Raw genomic sequence first — 20,350 nt, forward strand, 5'->3', positions numbered from 1 at the left:
TTTATGAAAGAGGTGTTGCTGGGCGTTGTGTCACGCATAGGGAGGAACTACAGGGCAGCTGACGAGGTTTTTGTGGCTAACAGTAACATGCTAGCTAGCCTTGATTAGGTACCAAAACTATGTGATTAGGTTTCAGAAATGATCAAGGTTTGGGTTAAAACACGACCCTGTAGCAACATGCTTGAAGCTTCTCTTCCATGTTCTGCATGAACAGGGTGACCAGAACCCCCCATCTGACATCCTGTATGAGTGCCTGGATGAAAAGGAGCAACAGTTAAAAGAGCAATAACAACCGGCAGGAGGATATATGTCGATTAAAACAAATCTGTGATATTAAAAAAGTGTAATCCAGCAGAAAATACATTTCTTTCAAAACAGATTTTTGAAAGCAGTTCAGCTGTTTTGGAACGTTTGTGGGAGTCAGACCTGCTCGGTTTCGATCATAAATCAGAGCTCTTATAAGTTTGCAAGTCTGGAATTGATAACAGCATAAATTTGCACATCAAAGTTTACAACTCTGCATGAAAGCTGTGCATAGATTGATTTTTGGCTGAGGTTGTGCTGTCATAAATACAGGTGAAAGCAGGTCAGGAGCTAGTTGTACCTGGCTGCAGAGTGGCACACATCTGACCAAACTTAAGAGATTAAAGCAGAAACAAATGACAGAGAAACTCATCCAATCAGGAGTGAAAGCAGGTGAACGATTGCATTCACATGTGCACACCTGTTCAATGAAGTGAAAACTTGTCAAATAAATAAACATTTCAAATAGGAAAGCACTTCGTCAGTGAGATTGAATGGATACAAGAATCGTACAACAGCTTTGCTTGTGGTGGAAATTAATTACACATTCTACACAAACATCTGGTTCCCATGGAAACTAAAACAAAAAAAGGTAAAACATCAGATCAAATGTGTTTAGCTTTTGTGAGATTTGTTAAAATCTATATTTTGGTGTTTTTTCTTCTGTTTCTGTTATTTCACTTGTCATGCAGCTGGTTTTCAAATGCAGACTGAATTTGTTGATCAGAAAGCTCCATAGAAGCTGGAGGTGTTTCAGAACGACTTTATACTCAGAGGAGTTCTCAGAAGTCCCTCTGACGTCCCCCAGTAGTCTCTGTGAGGATGATTAGAGTTTCTGCAGGATTCCTATGAACGATTCTGAGATGCATGATGAGTATGAGATCATTCATTTGCTCACACCGATGCCAGATTTCCTTTGTCAGAGGTTGTAGTTAGAGTGAGCCTGATTTGTTAAAGCAAAACAAATTACAAATTGTTTTTCTGTCTTTTTTGATAGAACTGATCAGATTTAGACATCTCAAGTAACTCTGCATGTTTTCCTTTTTCCTTTTTTTTCTTTTCAATCCATTGTGAATTCACTTCGCTTGATGTTTTTCTGCTCGCCTGCTGTTGGAAAATGTGGTTGCCAAGGTGACAGACAGGAAACTGGTCAGCCCAGGGAAGCTCAGCAACAGAGGCTCATGGGAATGAGGGCTGCTGCACTCCTTCATAGCGATGGCCATCCATCTCTACTTCTCTCTCCAGCCTGACAGTTAGGGAATGTAGTTTGTGTTCCTGCCTGGCTGAATAGTGCATACATGTACATCACTGTGTGTAGGAGGCGGTTTGACTATATAGTACTTTTACAATTGCTTACTGAATACAACAGTTGGAATCACTTTCCCTGTGAGTGATGAGCGTGCACACTCATCTTGATTTCAGGGATCTATCATGCTCGGTTGCTTTACATTCGGCCCACAGTGTTTGCCTGGTGGAGGGCCAGGGCACCACTAATAGCCTTGTATCATAACTGCACTAATGCCAAGCGGAGCAGAAAGGAGACAGCCAGATCAGTCAGTGTCACTCAGGTAGAATTACTCCCAGAGCTGAAGATCCCTCACTTGTCAATCTAGCTTTGATCAGCGGGCCTGGCTGCATGCAAAGCACTGCACGCTGGGCCGCCTTTGAAATGCAGCTCCCTCTCTCTGCATGTAATGACCTGGCTCACAGACAGGCAGAGAAAAACTTGAATTAATGCCATTTCTCTATGCATTATAATTCAAGTGTGATCCTTCACCCAGAGCTGGCACCTAAAAACAGACCAAAGGATTTTTGGCTGGTCAAACATGCTCATGTGTTTTAAGCAGAGTGTCAACAGCCGATAGCGCAGATTAGTTTTCACAGAAAGCTCTTCAGTCAAAGGCAGAGCAGAAATTTAGCAGAGTGCTGACATCAAGCCCAGCTCTGAGATGAATAAGAGATGACTTGATGCTGAAAATGGAGAAAGAGAATGAATGGAAGGGGTGGGATTGAGAGTTAGAGGTCCCCAAGTCTCACTTCATCATGTGCCTCTGTAATTATTACTTTCTCTTCTCATCTCTTTCTCACTCTTCTCTTCCCTCTCTGTCATACAGGGTTACCAGCGATCGAATCACTTCATCGCCACTCAAGGTGAGTGTACAGTAACACACCCAGCAGCACTGTTGGGCTGCTGTTGTTTATGTTTGTGACATTCTTCACACAGAAGCCCAGCTGACAATATGAAAATCAGTTTGCTGAATTATTAATGTGAGAACAACAAAGCAGCGATGTTGCATCATGCTCACATCTGGATTTCCACCACAAACAATCACTTTCCTCCATCTGTGAGAAAGGCTCCCATAACAATGGACTGTAACTGTCAGTCAATCAGCACTACAGCACTACCGACTGTCTGTGAAGTTTAGCTTCCATGTCTTCCCTCCCTGCCATCTGCATGTGTGGTGCTCGGTGTCTCTGATGTCGGTTTGATATACGATACAGACTGCATTCCCCAAGCGGCTCACACTTTCCCAAAAAGAGAGACAGAAAGAGAGAGAAAGACACTGAGAGAGAGTGAGACTTTCTCTTTACTCTCTGCCGCCTCTGATCCTGTTTATTCACTGAATGTGTTTTTCACTCAGTAATCCTCCTCTGATTTCCTCCCATCGTTCACTTTGGTCTCAATTCTCTCAAAAGTAACCTTTAAAAATTCTCTCGTTCACATTTTGCTCTTTCTGCACACAAAGGTGTCGACAGGTGCACTAAAGTGTCACTCTTAAGTAGGAGTCATATTTAACTTGAGGAAGAACAACTTATAAAGTACTAACGGACAGGATTGGTGGATTCCATCGTTTAAGGCATAATAACTCCATTAAATTCCAAAACCAACAATAAATTGATTCTACTAACAAATATTGTGTGTTTCCAAGTCTGATATAGCTTATAGCAGGGGTGTCCAGTCCTGGTCCTGGAGGGCCACGGTCCTGCATGTTCTAGATGGTTCTTCTTCCAACACACCTGATTCAAATGATCAGCTCATCATCAAGCACTGCAGAAGCCTGATAACCATCCTGATCATCTGAATCAGGTGTGTTGGAAGAGGGACACATCTGGAACATGCAGGACTGTGGCCCTGGAGGACCAGGACTGGACACCCCTGATCTAGAACATGCAGGACTGTGGCCCTCCAGGACCAGGACTGGACCCCCCTGGCTTATAGCTCTGTCCCACTGAGCACCGTTATTGTCCAGAAATGGTTAAAATGCATCAGTGAAGCAGACTGCTGCACTAAGTGACATGTTCCTTTTTTATGATAAATATCAGCAGTTTATTTAGAAACAGCTGTGAAAACAAACAGCAGCTATTACTGAACACTTCCACTTTTTAGAAACTACTCTCCTCTACAGATGTACTAATGTGTTATGTGGTATTTTTCCATTCACATCATTTAATGCACTTAACCACCAAATGCATTGACACATACATGCGCAGCTCATTTTAATCTGGATTTCTTGTTTTCAACAGAACAAAATATGTGCTATATCATTGTGACCTCCTTGCTCTCACATTCCCTACTTCATATATAATAGACGCTGAATACTATATTTTTAGACTAAAATTGAGATTGCTGACACTCACTCATCATCATTATCCCTGTTTTGCATCATCATCGTCAGCTGTTGAGTCATTTTCACATGTGGGTTATACATATAATGCAATGCATCGTATCGTGGAATTATTAGAAGAAAGTGCTTTTCTGTTTCATTGTAGAGTTGTTGTGTACACTGATGTGGTGGATAGATGCAGACACTTAGACTTCAGACACTGAAACAGAATGATTGACAGTAAATGCAGCGCAGCCAGTACATAAATATGGAGTAATCTGGGACACGGTCAGAGTCCTTGAGTGTCAGAATTTCTATCGTTTCGATAACGAGACAACATCTAGTTAAACAGGACAGGGTTCCCAAAGTTGACTAGACCAGGACTTTTATTATCCTGACAAGTTTTAAAGCCAGAAAAGACAATTTTACTGATTGCTGTCAACCTGAAGAATAGAGAATAGTGATGTGTTCTGCTCCAGAATATTATTAAAGCTGCCTGTCCAGCAGAGATAAGGCTGCATAGCATTCTCTCCTGCACATACACACTCCTTCTGTCACAGAGACTGTTTCACTCTCACTCTTACCTGCATGTCTGTTTTTTCTATATTCTGCTGGTTTCCTCTTGATTCTTCTCTGCAGTTCTTCCTTCCACCCATAATGCACCAGGATGCCCCCAAGTTTTCTTTGGGCCCAATCCAAGTCATTTATTATTGGATATCTGCCGAGCCCATTATGACCAAGTACTTAAGTTTACTTTAATAACTCATTTACCCAGAGCAGTAGTTTGACATTAGTTTGAGAGAACTGCTCTGCATCGATGGATGAAAGTTTCACACGGACACTGTTTGAGTTCACTTTCCTCTTCCTGCTGTTGGTTAATTTGTTGTTGGTTACAGCCTGGCTAGAAGACTAAAGCATTCATTCAAATCAGCAAACACCTCCATCACTGGTGTCTGGTTCAACAGTTTGATTCATCTGATTGTCTGTGTTGATGACAGGCTCATATATATATATATATATGATACTCTGTTGGTTATGTTTTTATGACCTGAGGTGTTTCATTCACATTTGCATTTCAGTGTCTGGTACCAAGTTAATAACCTGCAAATCTAACCTAGAATGATGGTTATAACATGACAATAAGACCCTGTTTTAAAGGATGTACCAAAGTACAGTCAATTATAGCAGCCAAAGTAACTTCAGTTCATTCCACTCTAAGACACATGTACTACAGAGTGTCTTCACATGCACTGTCTTAAACACACCATGTGGATACCAGGCATTATTAAACCTGTCACTTGCCCCTCACACTCTGTGCAACATGCTCTGCATGTGTGAGCCCTGGGTGGCCGGCTGTGGCGGCAGGTCGAGGTTGATTTGTCGTATCTTAGATGAGTCTTAAGGCAGCGATGCTTCTGCACGAGGAAGCAGGTGCTGTGGGCGAACTCTCCATTATGTCCAGAGATGAGGTAGCGGGGGGAGGTGGATGAAGGGGGAGGCGGACGGGGAGGAGAAATGCCAAGCATACTCTGAATGCCCCAGTCCAGAGCAGCAGCGTGTTGTGCTATGCATACAGATTCACCCAGCTGCTGGATCACACATCATCCGTCTCTCAGCTGACTGGCCCGTCCCTCTGGCGCTGCATTAGCACCCTTCTCCTGCTGCTGCTGAGAAATTAACATCTCGTAGCACTAATACACGTAGAGCCTGCAGCAGTGATTGCAAACTGGAGAGGGAGCTGCAGATGACCGTGTGAAGAGGAGGGAAGAAGCTGCCCACGTGTGCATATTACAACAAACACAACCTGTGTCGGCTCACCTTGGGTTGACTGGAGTCGATACAGACCAGTATCTTGCTGTTATGAAGGCTGTTGTCAGGCAGTGCAGTTCCCTGTTATTAACAGTAAGCTTGTTCCTGCTTCTCCTATTTATTTTTTAGCCTTCATCGGTCTTTGCATGTTTGCCCTGGGGCATATAGTTTGAGGCATACCTGTTTATTCAACAACTAAAAGAAAAAGCAGTACAAACAAGCAACAACAAACTAATGTATACTTCGTTCTATTTGTTCATGTGTGGAGGAAAAAAGCCTTGAGAAGCCTGTGCTGCCTTTTTCATTTAATTTTTATCCTTTCCAAAAAATGAATTTGGATTTTGAGAATCCAAAGCTTTGTGTCTCAGGCAGATTGTGAAGCCCTCTTCCACACCTTTGTCATCAGCAGGATGGATTATAGCAATGCCCCATTTGCTAGCCTTCCTGTAAAAGCTCTTTCAATTTGTTTCTCATCTGGCACCAAAGTATTCAGTCATATCTTCCTGACTGTCACATCTCGTTTGGCTGTGTGTTTATCACACAGTTGACTTTAAAGGAAAAGGCTTGTGTTTCTCTTACTTCTCTGAATGTAAATAAATCCAATGAAAAGTAGAAGGACTTGGTAGAACTATACGAGTGGCAAATCAGAGAATGCAGTGAAATGTTTGTTCATCAGCCAGACTTTGATTGAATGAATTTGGAGGTTGAATTAATATTGACAGGACAGAAGGGGATCGACCAACTCTCAGCACAACAAAATAAAAAGAAATAAATAGTGTATGGCTAGAATAATGACTTTCTGAGCACACTGCTTCCATGTTTAGATTATTAGGATAATGTAAACCTGTTGGTCAGTGATGAACTCTGAGCAGAGGAATTCCTGCTTCACATTGGCCCTAATTGGAATATTTATTTAGTGCGTTGTATACCTCGTCTATGCTTAGACTGTGTTAGAGGTGGATGTAGCAGCTGTGACGTCACACGTTGGTTTGTGGATTCTGATTTTGAAGCCTCAAATCTGGAGTTAGGCAGACGTCCTGTTGGCCTTGTGACACCAGATGGAGTGAGCTAGAGCTGGTTCTGACTACTAACCCAAGACACGAGGCAAAATAGGCAGCGACCCGTCAGTACCAATGTTGCACCACCCTTAAGTATGTCCTGCTCTGTTTTGTTATTTTACTATAAATGGGACCATGATTTACAAAACAAACAGCAAGTCTTGAAACCAGGGTTTGAGACCGTAAACAATCAAGTCGCCACTTGCTGACTGTTGGATAGAATACAAGTTTAAGACGCCTCCATGATGGCTCACCTGTCACATACAGGTAGTGTGTCTGTGGCAGCCAATCCAAAGCTCATTGTTCACATCACAAATCTTTCAAAACATTTTTTCTTAAGTTCTTTAAAAGAGTTTTGCGAGCATTATTCAGACAGGAGAAAATAGAACATTTATTTGGAGACTGTTCTCAGCAGTGGGTTGGTGCTCTGGGGCATATTTCTAGCAACGGGATAGTTTATGTGGGACTGAGTTAAAATACAGCACACTGCTCACAGTACCGAAGGAACACGACAACCAGTTCATACATCGATGTTTTTAAATAGTTTTTGAGAGAAATGGAGCACAGAGGATAAAACATATTAGAATGACTTTACAGACCAATACGAGGAGCAATACATTGTTTATTATAAAAAAGTGTAAAAAGCATAAAATATCAAGACTTGGTGGTTTGTTTGGAATCAGCATTACACATGAAGTCATCAGTGTCAGGTCCAACATGATATTCCTATTAAACTAACAGCGTAGGTAGGAATGAATAGACACCATGTTCACTGAGAGAGGTGTAGTGTATTTGGCAGAAGAGTCAGTATGAAGGAGGACCTGGTGATATTATCTACGCCACAGTGTAATGAAATCAATGAAAGTGTCATCTTCTCCAGGGGGCTGTGATTTGTGTCAGCCGCTGGTGCAACACAGGAGCTTGTTTACACAATGGCTGAGGATTTGTGGGTGTATTGAAATGACATTTCTCCGTAGTATCAGGAGAACAGAGAGCGGGCAATAGTTCATGAATGACACATTGTTAGTCTATTCCCTGGCATGGATTACACAGCGCCTCTACATTGATGGTTATTGCTGCTATTTTCTCTGACTTATGACTCATCTCTCCTCCCTCCTTATCCTGATCTTTTCTCCTCGCTTTTTTTTACCCTTCCCACTCCCCCACCTATACCTCTGCTGTATATCTTCTGCTCTGCAGGCCCCAAGCAGGAGATGATCTACGATTTCTGGCGGATGGTTTGGCAGGAGAACTGCTTCAGTATTGTCATGATCACCAAGCTGGTGGAAGTGGGCAGGGTAGGTTTCCCTTTGTCCTGTGACCTCTTCAGCCACCTGTGAAGATAGATGTAGTGAATGTATTTCTGGAGCTGCCTTTATCAGTCACTGTATATCAGAGGTGCTGCTGTGTTCTGTTTCATGGCTGCTGCAGTCTGAACATGAGTGATCATCTTTTGCTTTGGTGGCTGTGGTCCAAGGTCAAAGCTTTGATGTATATGAAAGCCAGTGTGAATATAGTGACCTGTTATATTAAATGTTCCTCCCACTGCTGAGTACAGGCCTATGGTGGAGCTCCAAGCCGCTTTTTGATGGAAGCTGTAACTCCTCTGTCCAGCTTCTCCACTGCTGAAATGGAGACCTCATAAACTGGAAGGGCCGGTACAATTAAAGCCCTTAACATGTCATTCTTCCACATGGCCGTGGAACCACAGCACCCCCCCCATAGGCTGTTATAGTCTGTCCAAGTCTTTGTTGGTGAGAAAATGAAGCATTTTTACATCAGAAAATGACTGAAGCAGCCTGAAGCAATAGAAAATGTTGAGACCATGAAGCCAGCAGTTGAAGAAAATGTCGATGCCCCCAAAAAACACTGCAGCAACAGAAAATAAAGCAGTCTGAGAAACACAACAGTGGAGGGTTACTGGTCAGTGCCAGAGAGGAGAACTTAACACAATCACCAAATCTGAGTTCTGTTTTCAAGAGTATGAAATGGACAAAGAAATCCTATCAGAACATGTCTTATCTTGGTACCAGAGCCTACATGTCTCTGGTTTCATGGTAGAGATATATAAGTAAGTAAATAAGTATTTACCAGAGGTTACAACATTATTAAAACAATGGAGTTTGTCTTATTGTTGAAGTTTCAGGACCTGGTGGTGTGAGGCATCGTAGTGTTGAGATAAATCAGCTGTAAATATCTGTTTGTGACTCTTTTTGAACTTTGTTGTTTGTCCAGATGAAGTGCTGTAAGTATTGGCCTGATGACACTGAGCTCTACGGTGACATTAAGATAACACTGCTGAAGACAGAAACACTGGCAGAGTACACAGTGCGCACCTTTGCCATGGAGAGGGTGAGTCATGCTCTTATTATTTTTATATCAACTGTCTGAGCAGAGTAACCGTGTCATGTGTACCCAGCAGTACAGCCCTCATTTAGCATCAGGCTTGTTTAATTGGCTTCAACTTATTAACACGTCTTATAACAATAACAATAAATGTGCCTAACTGTGTCTCGTAGAGAGGTTACCCTGCCAAACATGAGGTGTGCCAGTTCCACTTCACCTCCTGGCCTGAGCATGGCGTGCCTTACCATGCTACCGGCCTGCTGGCTTTCCTGCGTCGGGTCAAGGCCTCAACACCTCCTGATGCTGGACCTGTGGTGGTCCACTGCAGGTAGCTCCACCTCCTTCCTGATAATGAGCTTAGCATCTAATGTAGCAGCTGTCAGTAGCTCCAGCCTCAGATATTCTTTTAAATATCCTGTTTCTGTCGTGTTCCACGCTGTGCAATAGACTTCATTTGCATAGTTTACTTCAACTGCAGTTTGTGTTTTTCTACATTTCCTAAAATAACTGTCAACCTCTTGGTGCTGTGTATGTGTCAGTGGAGAGCACAATAGTGATGATAACAAAATATAATGTGGTATTTCACACATAGAAAGCAAAACATTCACAAGGGAGCAGGATTTTAAACAGAGAAGGACCTTCATCCCCTTTGCTAAATAAACTTTGCTCACCAGTTTCTTTTTGTTCCATCTGTTAATATTCTGAAATTTTCCTTACAAAAAAATATAAAACACTGTGAGGACAAGGAAATATTGCAAAAGTTTTCCTATCAAAAAGAGAGAAATCCACTTTGGACAGAACATCTTACACTGACAGCACCTTTAAGAAGAGGATCTTGGTCAGCAGCAAGTGGACTCTGTTGTTGTCTGATGGTCTGACTCATGGATGGAGGATGCAGGTATAAGCCGGCCATTAGCAGCTCATGTCAGCCGGCTTTCGTCTCTCTCTCTGCTATCTGCATGGTACCATTTCCAAAATCCTCTTTACTGTGGGAAACAATAACCCACCACACTGGAAATGTAAACTTTTGCAGAGGAAGTGGATTGCTGTATAACTGCTGTTATTTCTGGATGGATTATCCATTTTAAATACAGTGCTTGTCTCCCTGTGTGCAAATGTTCCACTGAAGATTCACACCGATGTGGTTGGTTTATAGAAATACAAAGAAGCCACCACAGTGTGATACCAAGGTGCAGCCAGTCTATTCTGTGGTACTGAATGGTCTGGTGAGGCGAGCTGTCTGATAACAAATGGACTGACCAGAACATTTAGTCATATGTGATTATGGCATGAAGCTTTATTCCCATTCAGTCAGTCTGCTGATTGTATTCAGGGAGCCATCTTATACAAAGCCATCGTTGTGAACAGTATAGCTGTGCTAATGCCACTTATTAAGATCATTTAAAGAAGTGTGGCAAAGCGATCTTGCAGTAATACCCCTCAGCGATCCTGCTGTACAAGACTCCCCTTAATCCTCCTGGTCCTACCAGTGTGTCATTACACCATGCAGCTGATTGGTCTAACAATCCTAAAAATGCTGATAGTAAAGTGCAGCATGACCTGCTGTCAGTCAGTGTCATTTATTTCCCCTCATGGGTCCATGCAGAGTTAATGATGCAGGATGACAGACAAAAGTGTTTTATTAATGACGTATCTGTCAGTCTGAATAACCAGCTCTGGGTTGGTTTGTTAAAACTGAATGTGACTGCAAATTTTGCCCAGATTTTACTTCTTGTCCTTAGTCTGCACCAAACCAAACTGCAGGTGTAAAAGCTCCCCAAATTAATCATTTAATAAAGAAAAATGAACAGGAGAATGCACAAATTATTAATGTGAGAAGCAGCAATAAAGTGTTCTGATTTATCAGAGTAACTGGTGCTCCTGTAATTATCTAACGTATTAGCACAGATATATTAAATGTAAACAGGCTGCTGCTTCACTTTCACACCTATTTGTCATCTTGTATCATCACTGGCACTACACCGACCCAACCAGGGCCTGGAGACGTCTTTAATAAGAATAAGTTCTATAAATGTTGTATTCATTCAGGTTATTAAATACCTGCAGAATCAGAGCAAAGCATATTTACACACATGAAAAAACGCTAACTTCATTCATTAATTCTTGATTATCCCAGATATGGAGACGGGATCGATCTAACAACAAGTCACACGGTGACAGCTGAGCTTCCAAACAGTCACATGTTGTCAGCTGCAGATCAAACACTTTGTTCACATGGCAGCATGAATGTAGACGTGGCCTCTGTCTGAATGACAGAATCCTGTCAGAGCAACAGGCTGATGAAGCAGCAGTAATACGTATCTCTGTGTCTGAAAAGGGCTTTGGATGGTTTTAAAACTGTACTTTGCATTTTACATTTTGGCTTCTCACAGATTTTTTACAAACAAGCCAAGTCATACTTTCTAATGAAACTGAGACTGAGAGGTTTTATTCCACTTACTGGCACTGATGTGTATGTTTTTATTCCCTAGTGGCACAAACAGTTCATGAAGAAACAGCTGATCATGAGCATCACTTTATAATTAACACAGTTCATTTTAAAGAAGTGACGTCAGCATGTGAGCAGCACAAGTGTAGCCTGGTCGTAGATTCTCTCCAGCTCATGAGTCAACCACCTCATTTTGTTTTTGTACATTCTACCTTTCATAACCTGATTGCTTTGTGCTTGATATTTTAACAAGTCAGTCCAACAAATTCATGCTCTGCTACTAGACTGTCAGAAGCATCACAGGTAGAAGTCAGGTTAGCATAAACAATGTGAACATGGGCTGTGCAGGAGTTTTAATATCCTGGAGAGGTTGCAGATTCCAGGATCTGTCGATTTCTATTTTTGCTTTAGAGTTGGTCTACTAGTGTGTGCCAGCTCTAGGATTGTGGGTTTCTAATTTGGATTAAGCACCAGTTCTTGTTTTTCCTCCGTTTTATCATAAATGATGTGCTTGTTTAACAACAACAACACCGATGCAGAGCAGACAGATTATTTTTCCTTTCAGTGGCAGAACAATGAACAGGTGGAAGTATGAAGACAAATGTGTGCTTGTGGACTAAAATATCCCCGAGCAGGCAACATTTTAAAGTAGCTAAGCCTCACCTAGAGAGTGCTAAGGCACTGACAAAGACCTGCACAGGCCTTTATAGCAGCGCTGGACCACGACATGGACGGTAGAGGCCAGTACAGACTCTTCAGCTAATTCAGGATTTGAACTTTCAAACTTCAACTTCCCGTAATTTCTGGACTATTGAGCGCACCTGAATATAAGCCGCAAGCACTGACTTTAAAAAGAAAACACATTTTATACATACATAGGCTGCACATGTCTATTAGCTGTAACGTGAGATATTTACACAGAAAGATTTTTTTAAGCTTTTAATTAAATACGTACCTGTAACATACACAAATACCATAAATGCTTTTTTCCAGACAGTTCCTGTAACACGGCTGGTTAAGAAAATAAAAAATACAGCAGCTACCAGGAAAAGTCACTGATGGCTATCTTCATCTTCCTCCAGCACTAAAACCACTAAAGTCGTCTTCAGTGTAACCCTAACCCTAACCCGAACAGCCTCAGAATCACTTTGTCTCTCCTTCATTGTCACTCTTAATGTCACTTTCATCTCGAGGCAAATTCAGAAAACACGTAAAAATCCATAAATTAGCTTCATTATCGTTTAAACCGCAGCGTTCAAAGCGTGTGAAAGAAGTCGCAGCTTATAGTCCAGAATATACGGAAGATTTTTTAAATAATAGTCACTGTATTCCCTTTTTGAATCTTTAGTTTTATTTCACTGGTATTTCAGGCCTGTCCATCCTCTCTCCTCTCTCCTTTGCTACAGTATGGGCGCAGGCAGGACCGGCTGCTACATCGTGCTGGACGTCATGCTGGATATGGCCGAGTGTGAAGGAGTCGTGGACATCTACAACTGTGTGAAGACCCTCTGCTCCCGTCGCATCAACATGATCCAGACTGAAGTGAGTGGGAGGGAGAGAATATGGTGAGGGAGGCCATGCTGACATTAACCAGAAGCTCACAGCTTTAATCTGCAGTGTGAAGCTGCTGGTGTCCCACATTTTTCATCACTGGTTTATTTAAACATCATAAATTTTTCTACTGGATTTTTATTCTTTTCAGTCTGGAAAAGCTTCTGCAACAGCATTCATATGACTGTGGGGGGAAAAAGTGGTCACATACAGGACTTAGTAAAAGTCCTGCATGTGAACAGGTGTGGACAAAGACTCAGCAGAGACCAGCGTAGTTCACACAAAAGATTTATTGACATTATGAACACAGTATATACAGGAAACGGAAACTCGGTCAAAGCCAACAGGAACTCTGAACTCAGAGCTGACGCTAAGGGCAAATAAGAGTAAATGCATGAAACTGAATTTAACAAGGGCCTAAACAGTGACTCCACAGAAATGGAGGACAAATAAACAGACAACAGGAATCAGAATACTAACCGATACTACTGATATACTCAACCCACACTGGGCACCAAGCCAGGAAGAGAACAGCAAAAAATCAACACTCACGAGAACAATAAGAAATATAGTTTAGCTGGAAACCCAACAGGAGGTTGAGACTCACGGACAGGTGGGGTGACGTAGCAGAATGGAGGTGGACAGCTGCAGCGACCAGGTGAGAATGAACCAGGAGACCGTCGATGAACGACAGGATTGCAGGTGAAGAAGTGATGAGGGACTGACCAGGCTACACAGTGGTGGCGGAGCGGGTCCAGCTAGAGCACAGAACAGAACCCGGGTTACAACAGGTGAAGGGCATGGAGCAAGGCAGAATCAGAGCAGAGCAAGAACAACTAACTGAGCAGGAGGTGATGGTCCAGCATCGTGTTGTGGTCTGAAGTCAGCTTATATGGAGGCAGAGATGAGTGTGTGAATGCAAACCCCACCACAGGTGAAGACACTCAGGTGAACAGCAGAGGTGTCCACAGCAGAGAGGCAGAACACAGAGGAACTGAATGTGCAGCTCTTTTCAGTTCTTCACTGGTAAAACTGTATTTTTTGTTTCAAGGCCGTTTGGTGTCAGAATGATTCCACACTCATTAGAAGAACATAATTAAGTTAAAACATTCATTAGCAAAGAAGAAGCCATATTAGTGTTCGACAATACAGTCAGACTGATGCTTATTAAAGACAGATATCATCCATTTACTGAGATATTTGGTTCCACTGTGTGAATAAACACAAGCTGTGAGCGGTTCTGTTTAACGTGAGCATAGTACGAACTCCCAGTCTTCAAGTAAACAAGCCAGAGAAACACACTCATTATTAGAATAAATAAAACTATTAAAAGTTGGAAAATAGTTCTCCTCTTAATAAGCCTGGAATTGGAGACAGTAAAACCAAAACAATGGTACTTATCCCCCTTTTCATTTCTTTTTTTCACCTTTCAGCTGGAGCTTGTCTAGCAGCTGAAAACATATTTCTGCAATTATAGAATGAATAAAAACTGATAAATAAGTTGGAAGAGGGACAGTTTTATGCCTGTAATTTCCAATGTATCCTCGCCTCTTTGATCTTTTGTTTGGATGAATGTCAAAACAAATTTCCTAGTTTTCTCATTAATTGCACAGCTCGTGACGTTATTTAAATTTGGTGTGTGGGCAGCGTTTGGCTCCTCTCATGTGTTTTCTGCACTTTTTACCCCATTTTATGGACAATTTTCTGCTTGGAAACAATGCCTGAGAGTGGGCATGGCAATGTGAAGAATGTCTGACAGCTTTGACTATTAGTCAACATTCAACAGCAGTAATTAAATTCAGCATTGTTCTTCACAAGTGGCCAATTACCGGTTAGGGCACTCATGAGTGCGGTGACGGTTTTGTGGGACTTTGGTGAAGCTGTATTTGTTTCCCTGCTGCCTTTCTCTCAGGAGCAGTATGTGTTCATCCATGATGCCATCCTGGAGGCTTGTCTGTGTGGAGAGACGGCCATCCCTGTTACTGAGTTTGCTCTCACCTATAAGGAAATGCTGAAGGTGGACTCTCAGAGCAACACGTCACAGCTCAGAGAGGAGTTTCAGGTAAGACACATGTTTGGAGAATAACACTGAGCAGGAGGAGGGGATCAGATATTTCTTGTGGTTTCTGGCAGTTTTAATCATCATGTCAGACAGAATTTTAACCCCTTGAAAACTCACTGAAAAAGATTTTTTATTTTATTTTATTGATTTTTTTTATCTTGTTAACATTCATATAGCATTTTCCTGGAAGACACGCCGTGATTTACAATGCAGTCGAGGGCTCCAACATTATACATGTATTATTATTATTATTATTATTATTATTATTATTATTGTTATTATTACATATATATATATATGTAACACATCTAAGGAACCAGTCTTGTCAAATTGCAAGGCGGGCTTTTCAGTGTCTCTTCTTGCACTCAGACTGCAAACTTGTGCTTTTAGATTTAAGCTCTCACTCTCAGATTTTTATAAAACAACCGTGTCAAAAGTCACCAACCACTAGAATGCAAGCGATGCCTTTGACCAATCAAACCATAACTGACTCCTTGTTGGTGCACTTGCTTCTGTCATCAGGTCCATGCACTTCTCACAGCTCATTATATGGACTTCACTTGTCTTCCGGTGGAACTTTTGCTGTTAATACATAAACCACAGTCTGTCATTTAGCTGTAATAGCTCCATATAATAGTGGCCTGATGGCACACTGGCCTCCTGTTGCTCTGGAACAGGACGGATGAGGTTCAGTCAGAGTGTTTTTAACTGGAAACAGGAGATCACTGACAGCACGGTCACCTCATTTAAAAGATGCAAGTCAGAAGTTTGTGAAGGTTAAAGGTTCTGTCACAACGCATGTTTGTGTCCCGGCAATACAGCCGTGATCATGTGCTTGATTTTCAAGTGGTAAATATACTGATTAGTGTGAACACTGTTACTAGGCAACAAGAAACAAAATGGATGGTAATGTGCTGAAAAAACATTCTTTTGAATAAAGACAGTGAAAGAACTCAATACAGAGAGGAACACTGTTATTATTCTGCTGTAAGTTTAATGATTTCTAACAGCCACAGATTTAGTTTTTGTCTTATATATTTATATCATATAAACTGGTGAGGCTCTGGACAGACAGACCCAGACCGACATGTGAACCCAGAACCTTCTGGCTGTGAGGTGACAGCAGGTCCTGGCCACAATAATTCCTCTTCTACAGTTAGCACAGTTCTCATCTCTCAGTCCTGCTCATGAGTCTTGTCTGGACAGAAAGTTCATAATTAGACACAATACACCACTGACAGCTTCTACTGAGTTAGCATTCTGCAAACTTTAATTTCCACTGCTAGCTAATACGCCTATTGGTAATGAAAGTGTGTTAAATCCTTACATCCATGAGTCCTGTGAAGGTTTTTACTGATAATAAATGTTTTAAAGTTTTTGGGAGATGTGATTGGAGATAGTTGTGCTTGTCAAGTATGAACATCCAGACTGTCTGAGTGGAGAATATCTCATCCCTCTGTCCGTCTCCCTTTGATCCCATTTCTGTTCCACTGTCTGTCTCCTCTTATCAAAATACTTTTTTCAGTCTTTCATTTTATCTTATCTTAACACATTCTCAAACACACACTCATCCTCATCTTCCTCCTCCTGCCTCCTCAGACTCTCAACTCTGTGACTCCTCACCTGGATGTGGAGGAATGCAGCATCTCTCTGATGCCAAGGAACCGCGAGAAGAACCGCAGCATGGACGTGCTTCCACCGGACCGCTCGCTGGCCTTCCTCGTCACCACTGAGGGAGAGAGCAGTAACTACATCAACGCAGCACTCGCAGACAGCTTCCTCCGGCCCGCTGCCTTCGTGGTGACACCACACCCACTGCCCGGTACCACCACTGACTTCTGGAGGCTCGTGTACGACTACGGCTGCACCTCTGTGGTGATGCTCAACCAGCTCAACCAGTCCAACTCTGCCTGGGTAAATGAACAGGGAGCAAAATGAACCAGCTGGCTGCACATGTCTTGGAAACACAAGTCATTTTATTATTAATCTTGTTAGGCTGAGCTCTAACCTCCCACTTATCAGCATGCCGCATTTAAGTTATCCATGTGTGACATTAAATCCCTCCTTGTGGCAGCGTCTGCATCACAGCAGGATTCTGATCAGTGCCATTCACATTCACTCTAATAATGCACATGTTACAGCTTTGTTAGAGCCTGTGATTTTTTTAGGATCAAACTGTCACTATCACAGTGTGTTTTGTTCAGAGTATCATTTAGCATCTATTTAATTTATTCGTACTTTTCTTATTTATTCAGCACACCAGCGTCTACCTTCTGCCACCAGTGCAGCTTCCCTTGTAGAAAAAAGTCCCTGTCAGTAACATGTAGGACGGATGCTTTTTACCCTCATGATCTTTGAGTAATCAAATCAAATAATCATTTTTCCACTTATTTTTTAAAATGTCAGAGAATTCTAAAAAGATTCTGCAGGATGCCTGTCACCTCTTAGAGCCCAGAGCCTTCACACTGCAGATCAGCAGCCGGACACAGTAAACCAGTGATGATGTCAAACCACGAGTCGCAGCAGATTCTCATATTTGAGAAGATAGCTTAATTGATTAATTGCTTCAGCACTGCTGGTAATGACGGGTAGAGTCCTGCTCATGAGGTGAATGAAGGATGCTGCTGCTCAAATGGCCGTTTCTCATATGATCACACGCCAATAGCAGCAGAGCAAACACTTATGTCCCCTTTTCTTCAATCAGACATGACTGTAGCTCTCAGCACAGTGAGGAGGGGTCATCACATGTCTGGCCTTCCACTGGTTCTCTGCCGCAAAGCTTCAATCCCGTATTCAGGCTGTCCATTTAATTTGCATGAGCTGTCACTGCATTGTTACGTTCTTATCGTTTCCCCCCCATGTTTGCTCATGCGTGGGTTTGTTCTGCCGTCTCCCTATCGCCGTTTTGTCACCATGTCATGTCTCATTCCTGCTCAACATTTCCACCATGCCTGTCAGCTGCAACCTGTCCCTCTTCCTTTGTCACTTTATTCTTCCTCCTTGTCTTTTGCTGCCAGTGGATTAACAGCGTTCCCTTCCAACACACACACACACACAGTTTGTCCTCCTGCCCGTCTCCCGTCTGGATGTATAAATATTTATCTCCCCTACTGTCCAATGTCACCTGTTAATACCCTTCTGTCACTGTGACATGCCGTTATCACTTCCTACTCCAGGGCTCTGCTCAAACCCCAAAGTCACGGCGCAACACGTCAGCATGTCAGTGTAGCTGCTCGGTGTTTTTTTTCTCTGGCTTGGGGGATGCATCTTTGAAGCAGTAGTGATGGGAGACCTTGGCTTGTGCGTTCGTCCCACCTCTCAGCTAACTTCCTGTTTATCTCTCCCGGGCACAACCAAGGTCTCTTACTCCATTAATTTATAATGTGCTAATGGTAATGATTGGGACTCATGAATAATTCAAGCTAGGTGACCGCGGCTTATGTGAGGGATTGTTCTCAGCAATGAGTGGGTTGTTTTTTTGCTCATTTAATTTACGGTTGCTATTTGTAGATAATCATTGTCATTTAGGCTAATTGTCTCTGCTGTCAATACTCAGGTGTCTTGTTACTGGCTTCACCATCACTGGCTGCTGACATAATGATTTGCTCAGTGTGGGCTAATGACCTGTCCCCTCCTCTCCTCCTCCCCCTTTGCTTCCAGCCTTGTCTGCAATACTGGCCTGAACCGGGCCTGCAGCAGTTCGGACCCATGACGGTGGAGCTCTTGTCCAGGACGGCAGACGATGACGTCATCATCCGTCTGTTCCGTGTTCAGAACATCACCCGGGTAGGTGGACTCCCACCACAATGAGAAAAGAGAACAAGCGTCATGTTTATGAATGCATGCAGTAAATCTGGAGTCAATGATTTGTTATTGTTCAGAACAAATGGAGGCTTGGTCACAACTTAAAACCTTCTATGCAACATTTATGCAGTTATGGTTTCACTTCAATGAGGTTTTATATGTATAGCATGAATTCACAACATGTGTCAACACCTAGCATAGCAACAAGTTTTGAACAAAGAACCCAACAATCCAAAGCTGCCTTTGCGTTCGCTGTGAGCAAGCAGTCACCAGCGCCTCTTTGCTTGTGCATTAGCTTTGTGTTCTGTTCAACCAGCAGGCTGTGCCAGAAACAATGGTCCGGCTTCGTCATTAGGTTTTGTTATATATGTGCAACAATTAGCTGCACAAATTATTCTGGGCAATTTTGTCCAATATGTTTGTAATTTTAGCGTCTTAGCTGGAAAAATGCGATATGAAAACAGCAAACATCACACCAACATGTCCAGTAGCTTTCACATGTTAGAATATCTGCATATCCCTATTAAAGATTATTTTAAAGGGGCTCTTTGGCCTTTGTTAGACAGGGACCGCAAGGAGCTCAGGTTCAGCTGAATTCATGGTACGAGATGGGTTACCGACCAGGGCTACCCTCAAGTCCAGTCTCATGGCCATGTCAGGCTGAAAAATACCCCCCTGAGAAAACTCAGTTTTTTTTTCATATAGTTAACATGAAGAAGTGTTTTTTCTAAGCTAGAAGACATTGTGAGCAAAACCAGCAGCACTTTACCAGTGAACATGTAGATAACCAGTCCTGTCCAGTCACAGGGTTCCTGTATCGTTGTTCTTTTTTAAAACCTTTTCAGGTTCAAACGTGCGGCTGAATTACTTCAGTGCTACAACTTTCCATTTTGTCTTGTAGAGTAACTGAACAGTGTTTGAGCAGAGCTGTAGTTGAGCTGCTGTGTTCAAGCAAACAGGGAGAGATGGATGGAGATATGCAAACTGTAAAGGAATGACAGGAATGAAATGCTGGAATACGTTTTTAGGGGTTAATCCACAACCAGACGGACTTTAATTTGGCATGTGGGAAACGGTATGTCATAATAAATGATTGGTCCTGTGTCTGTACAAACTACCCGTGACGAAGGTTCGGTCCAGGGTTGCATTTTTTAACACTGACAAGCAAATGTGACTGAGTTTAGGCTTTTTCACCAGTGAAACTGACACTGTGGTTTCATAATGTTGTGTTTTTTGTTTTGTCTGTCAGAAAAGCATCGAGTTGCCTCTATGATCATTTGTTAGAGTTATACTGAGGGTTTGTTGGTGTGCCGATGGCGTTCTAGTTCACACAGAGTTAAACAGAGCAGCAGGTACAGGTGAT

At 42.4% G+C, this 20,350-nt stretch overlaps 1 protein-coding gene across 1 annotated transcript in view; it reads left to right on the forward strand.

The window, feature by feature from the left end:
* LOC103363633 (protein tyrosine phosphatase receptor type U) overlaps positions 1 to 20,350 on the forward strand; it is a 198,886-nt gene that overhangs the window by 172,416 nt on the left and 6,120 nt on the right. The window contains exons 20-27 of the mRNA XM_008290464.1: positions 2,418 to 2,454; positions 7,976 to 8,073; positions 9,011 to 9,127; positions 9,295 to 9,449; positions 12,977 to 13,112; positions 15,034 to 15,183; positions 16,783 to 17,097; positions 18,844 to 18,969. Of these exons, the coding sequence (XP_008288686.1) occupies positions 2,418 to 2,454; positions 7,976 to 8,073; positions 9,011 to 9,127; positions 9,295 to 9,449; positions 12,977 to 13,112; positions 15,034 to 15,183; positions 16,783 to 17,097; positions 18,844 to 18,969 (1,134 nt within the window). The remainder of the gene's footprint in view (positions 1 to 2,417; positions 2,455 to 7,975; positions 8,074 to 9,010; positions 9,128 to 9,294; positions 9,450 to 12,976; positions 13,113 to 15,033; positions 15,184 to 16,782; positions 17,098 to 18,843; positions 18,970 to 20,350) is intronic.

This window comes from Stegastes partitus, unplaced genomic scaffold, assembly GCF_000690725.1.
Source record: "Stegastes partitus isolate 25-593 unplaced genomic scaffold, Stegastes_partitus-1.0.2 Scaffold675, whole genome shotgun sequence".
Lineage (NCBI taxonomy): Eukaryota > Metazoa > Chordata > Actinopteri > Pomacentridae > Stegastes > Stegastes partitus.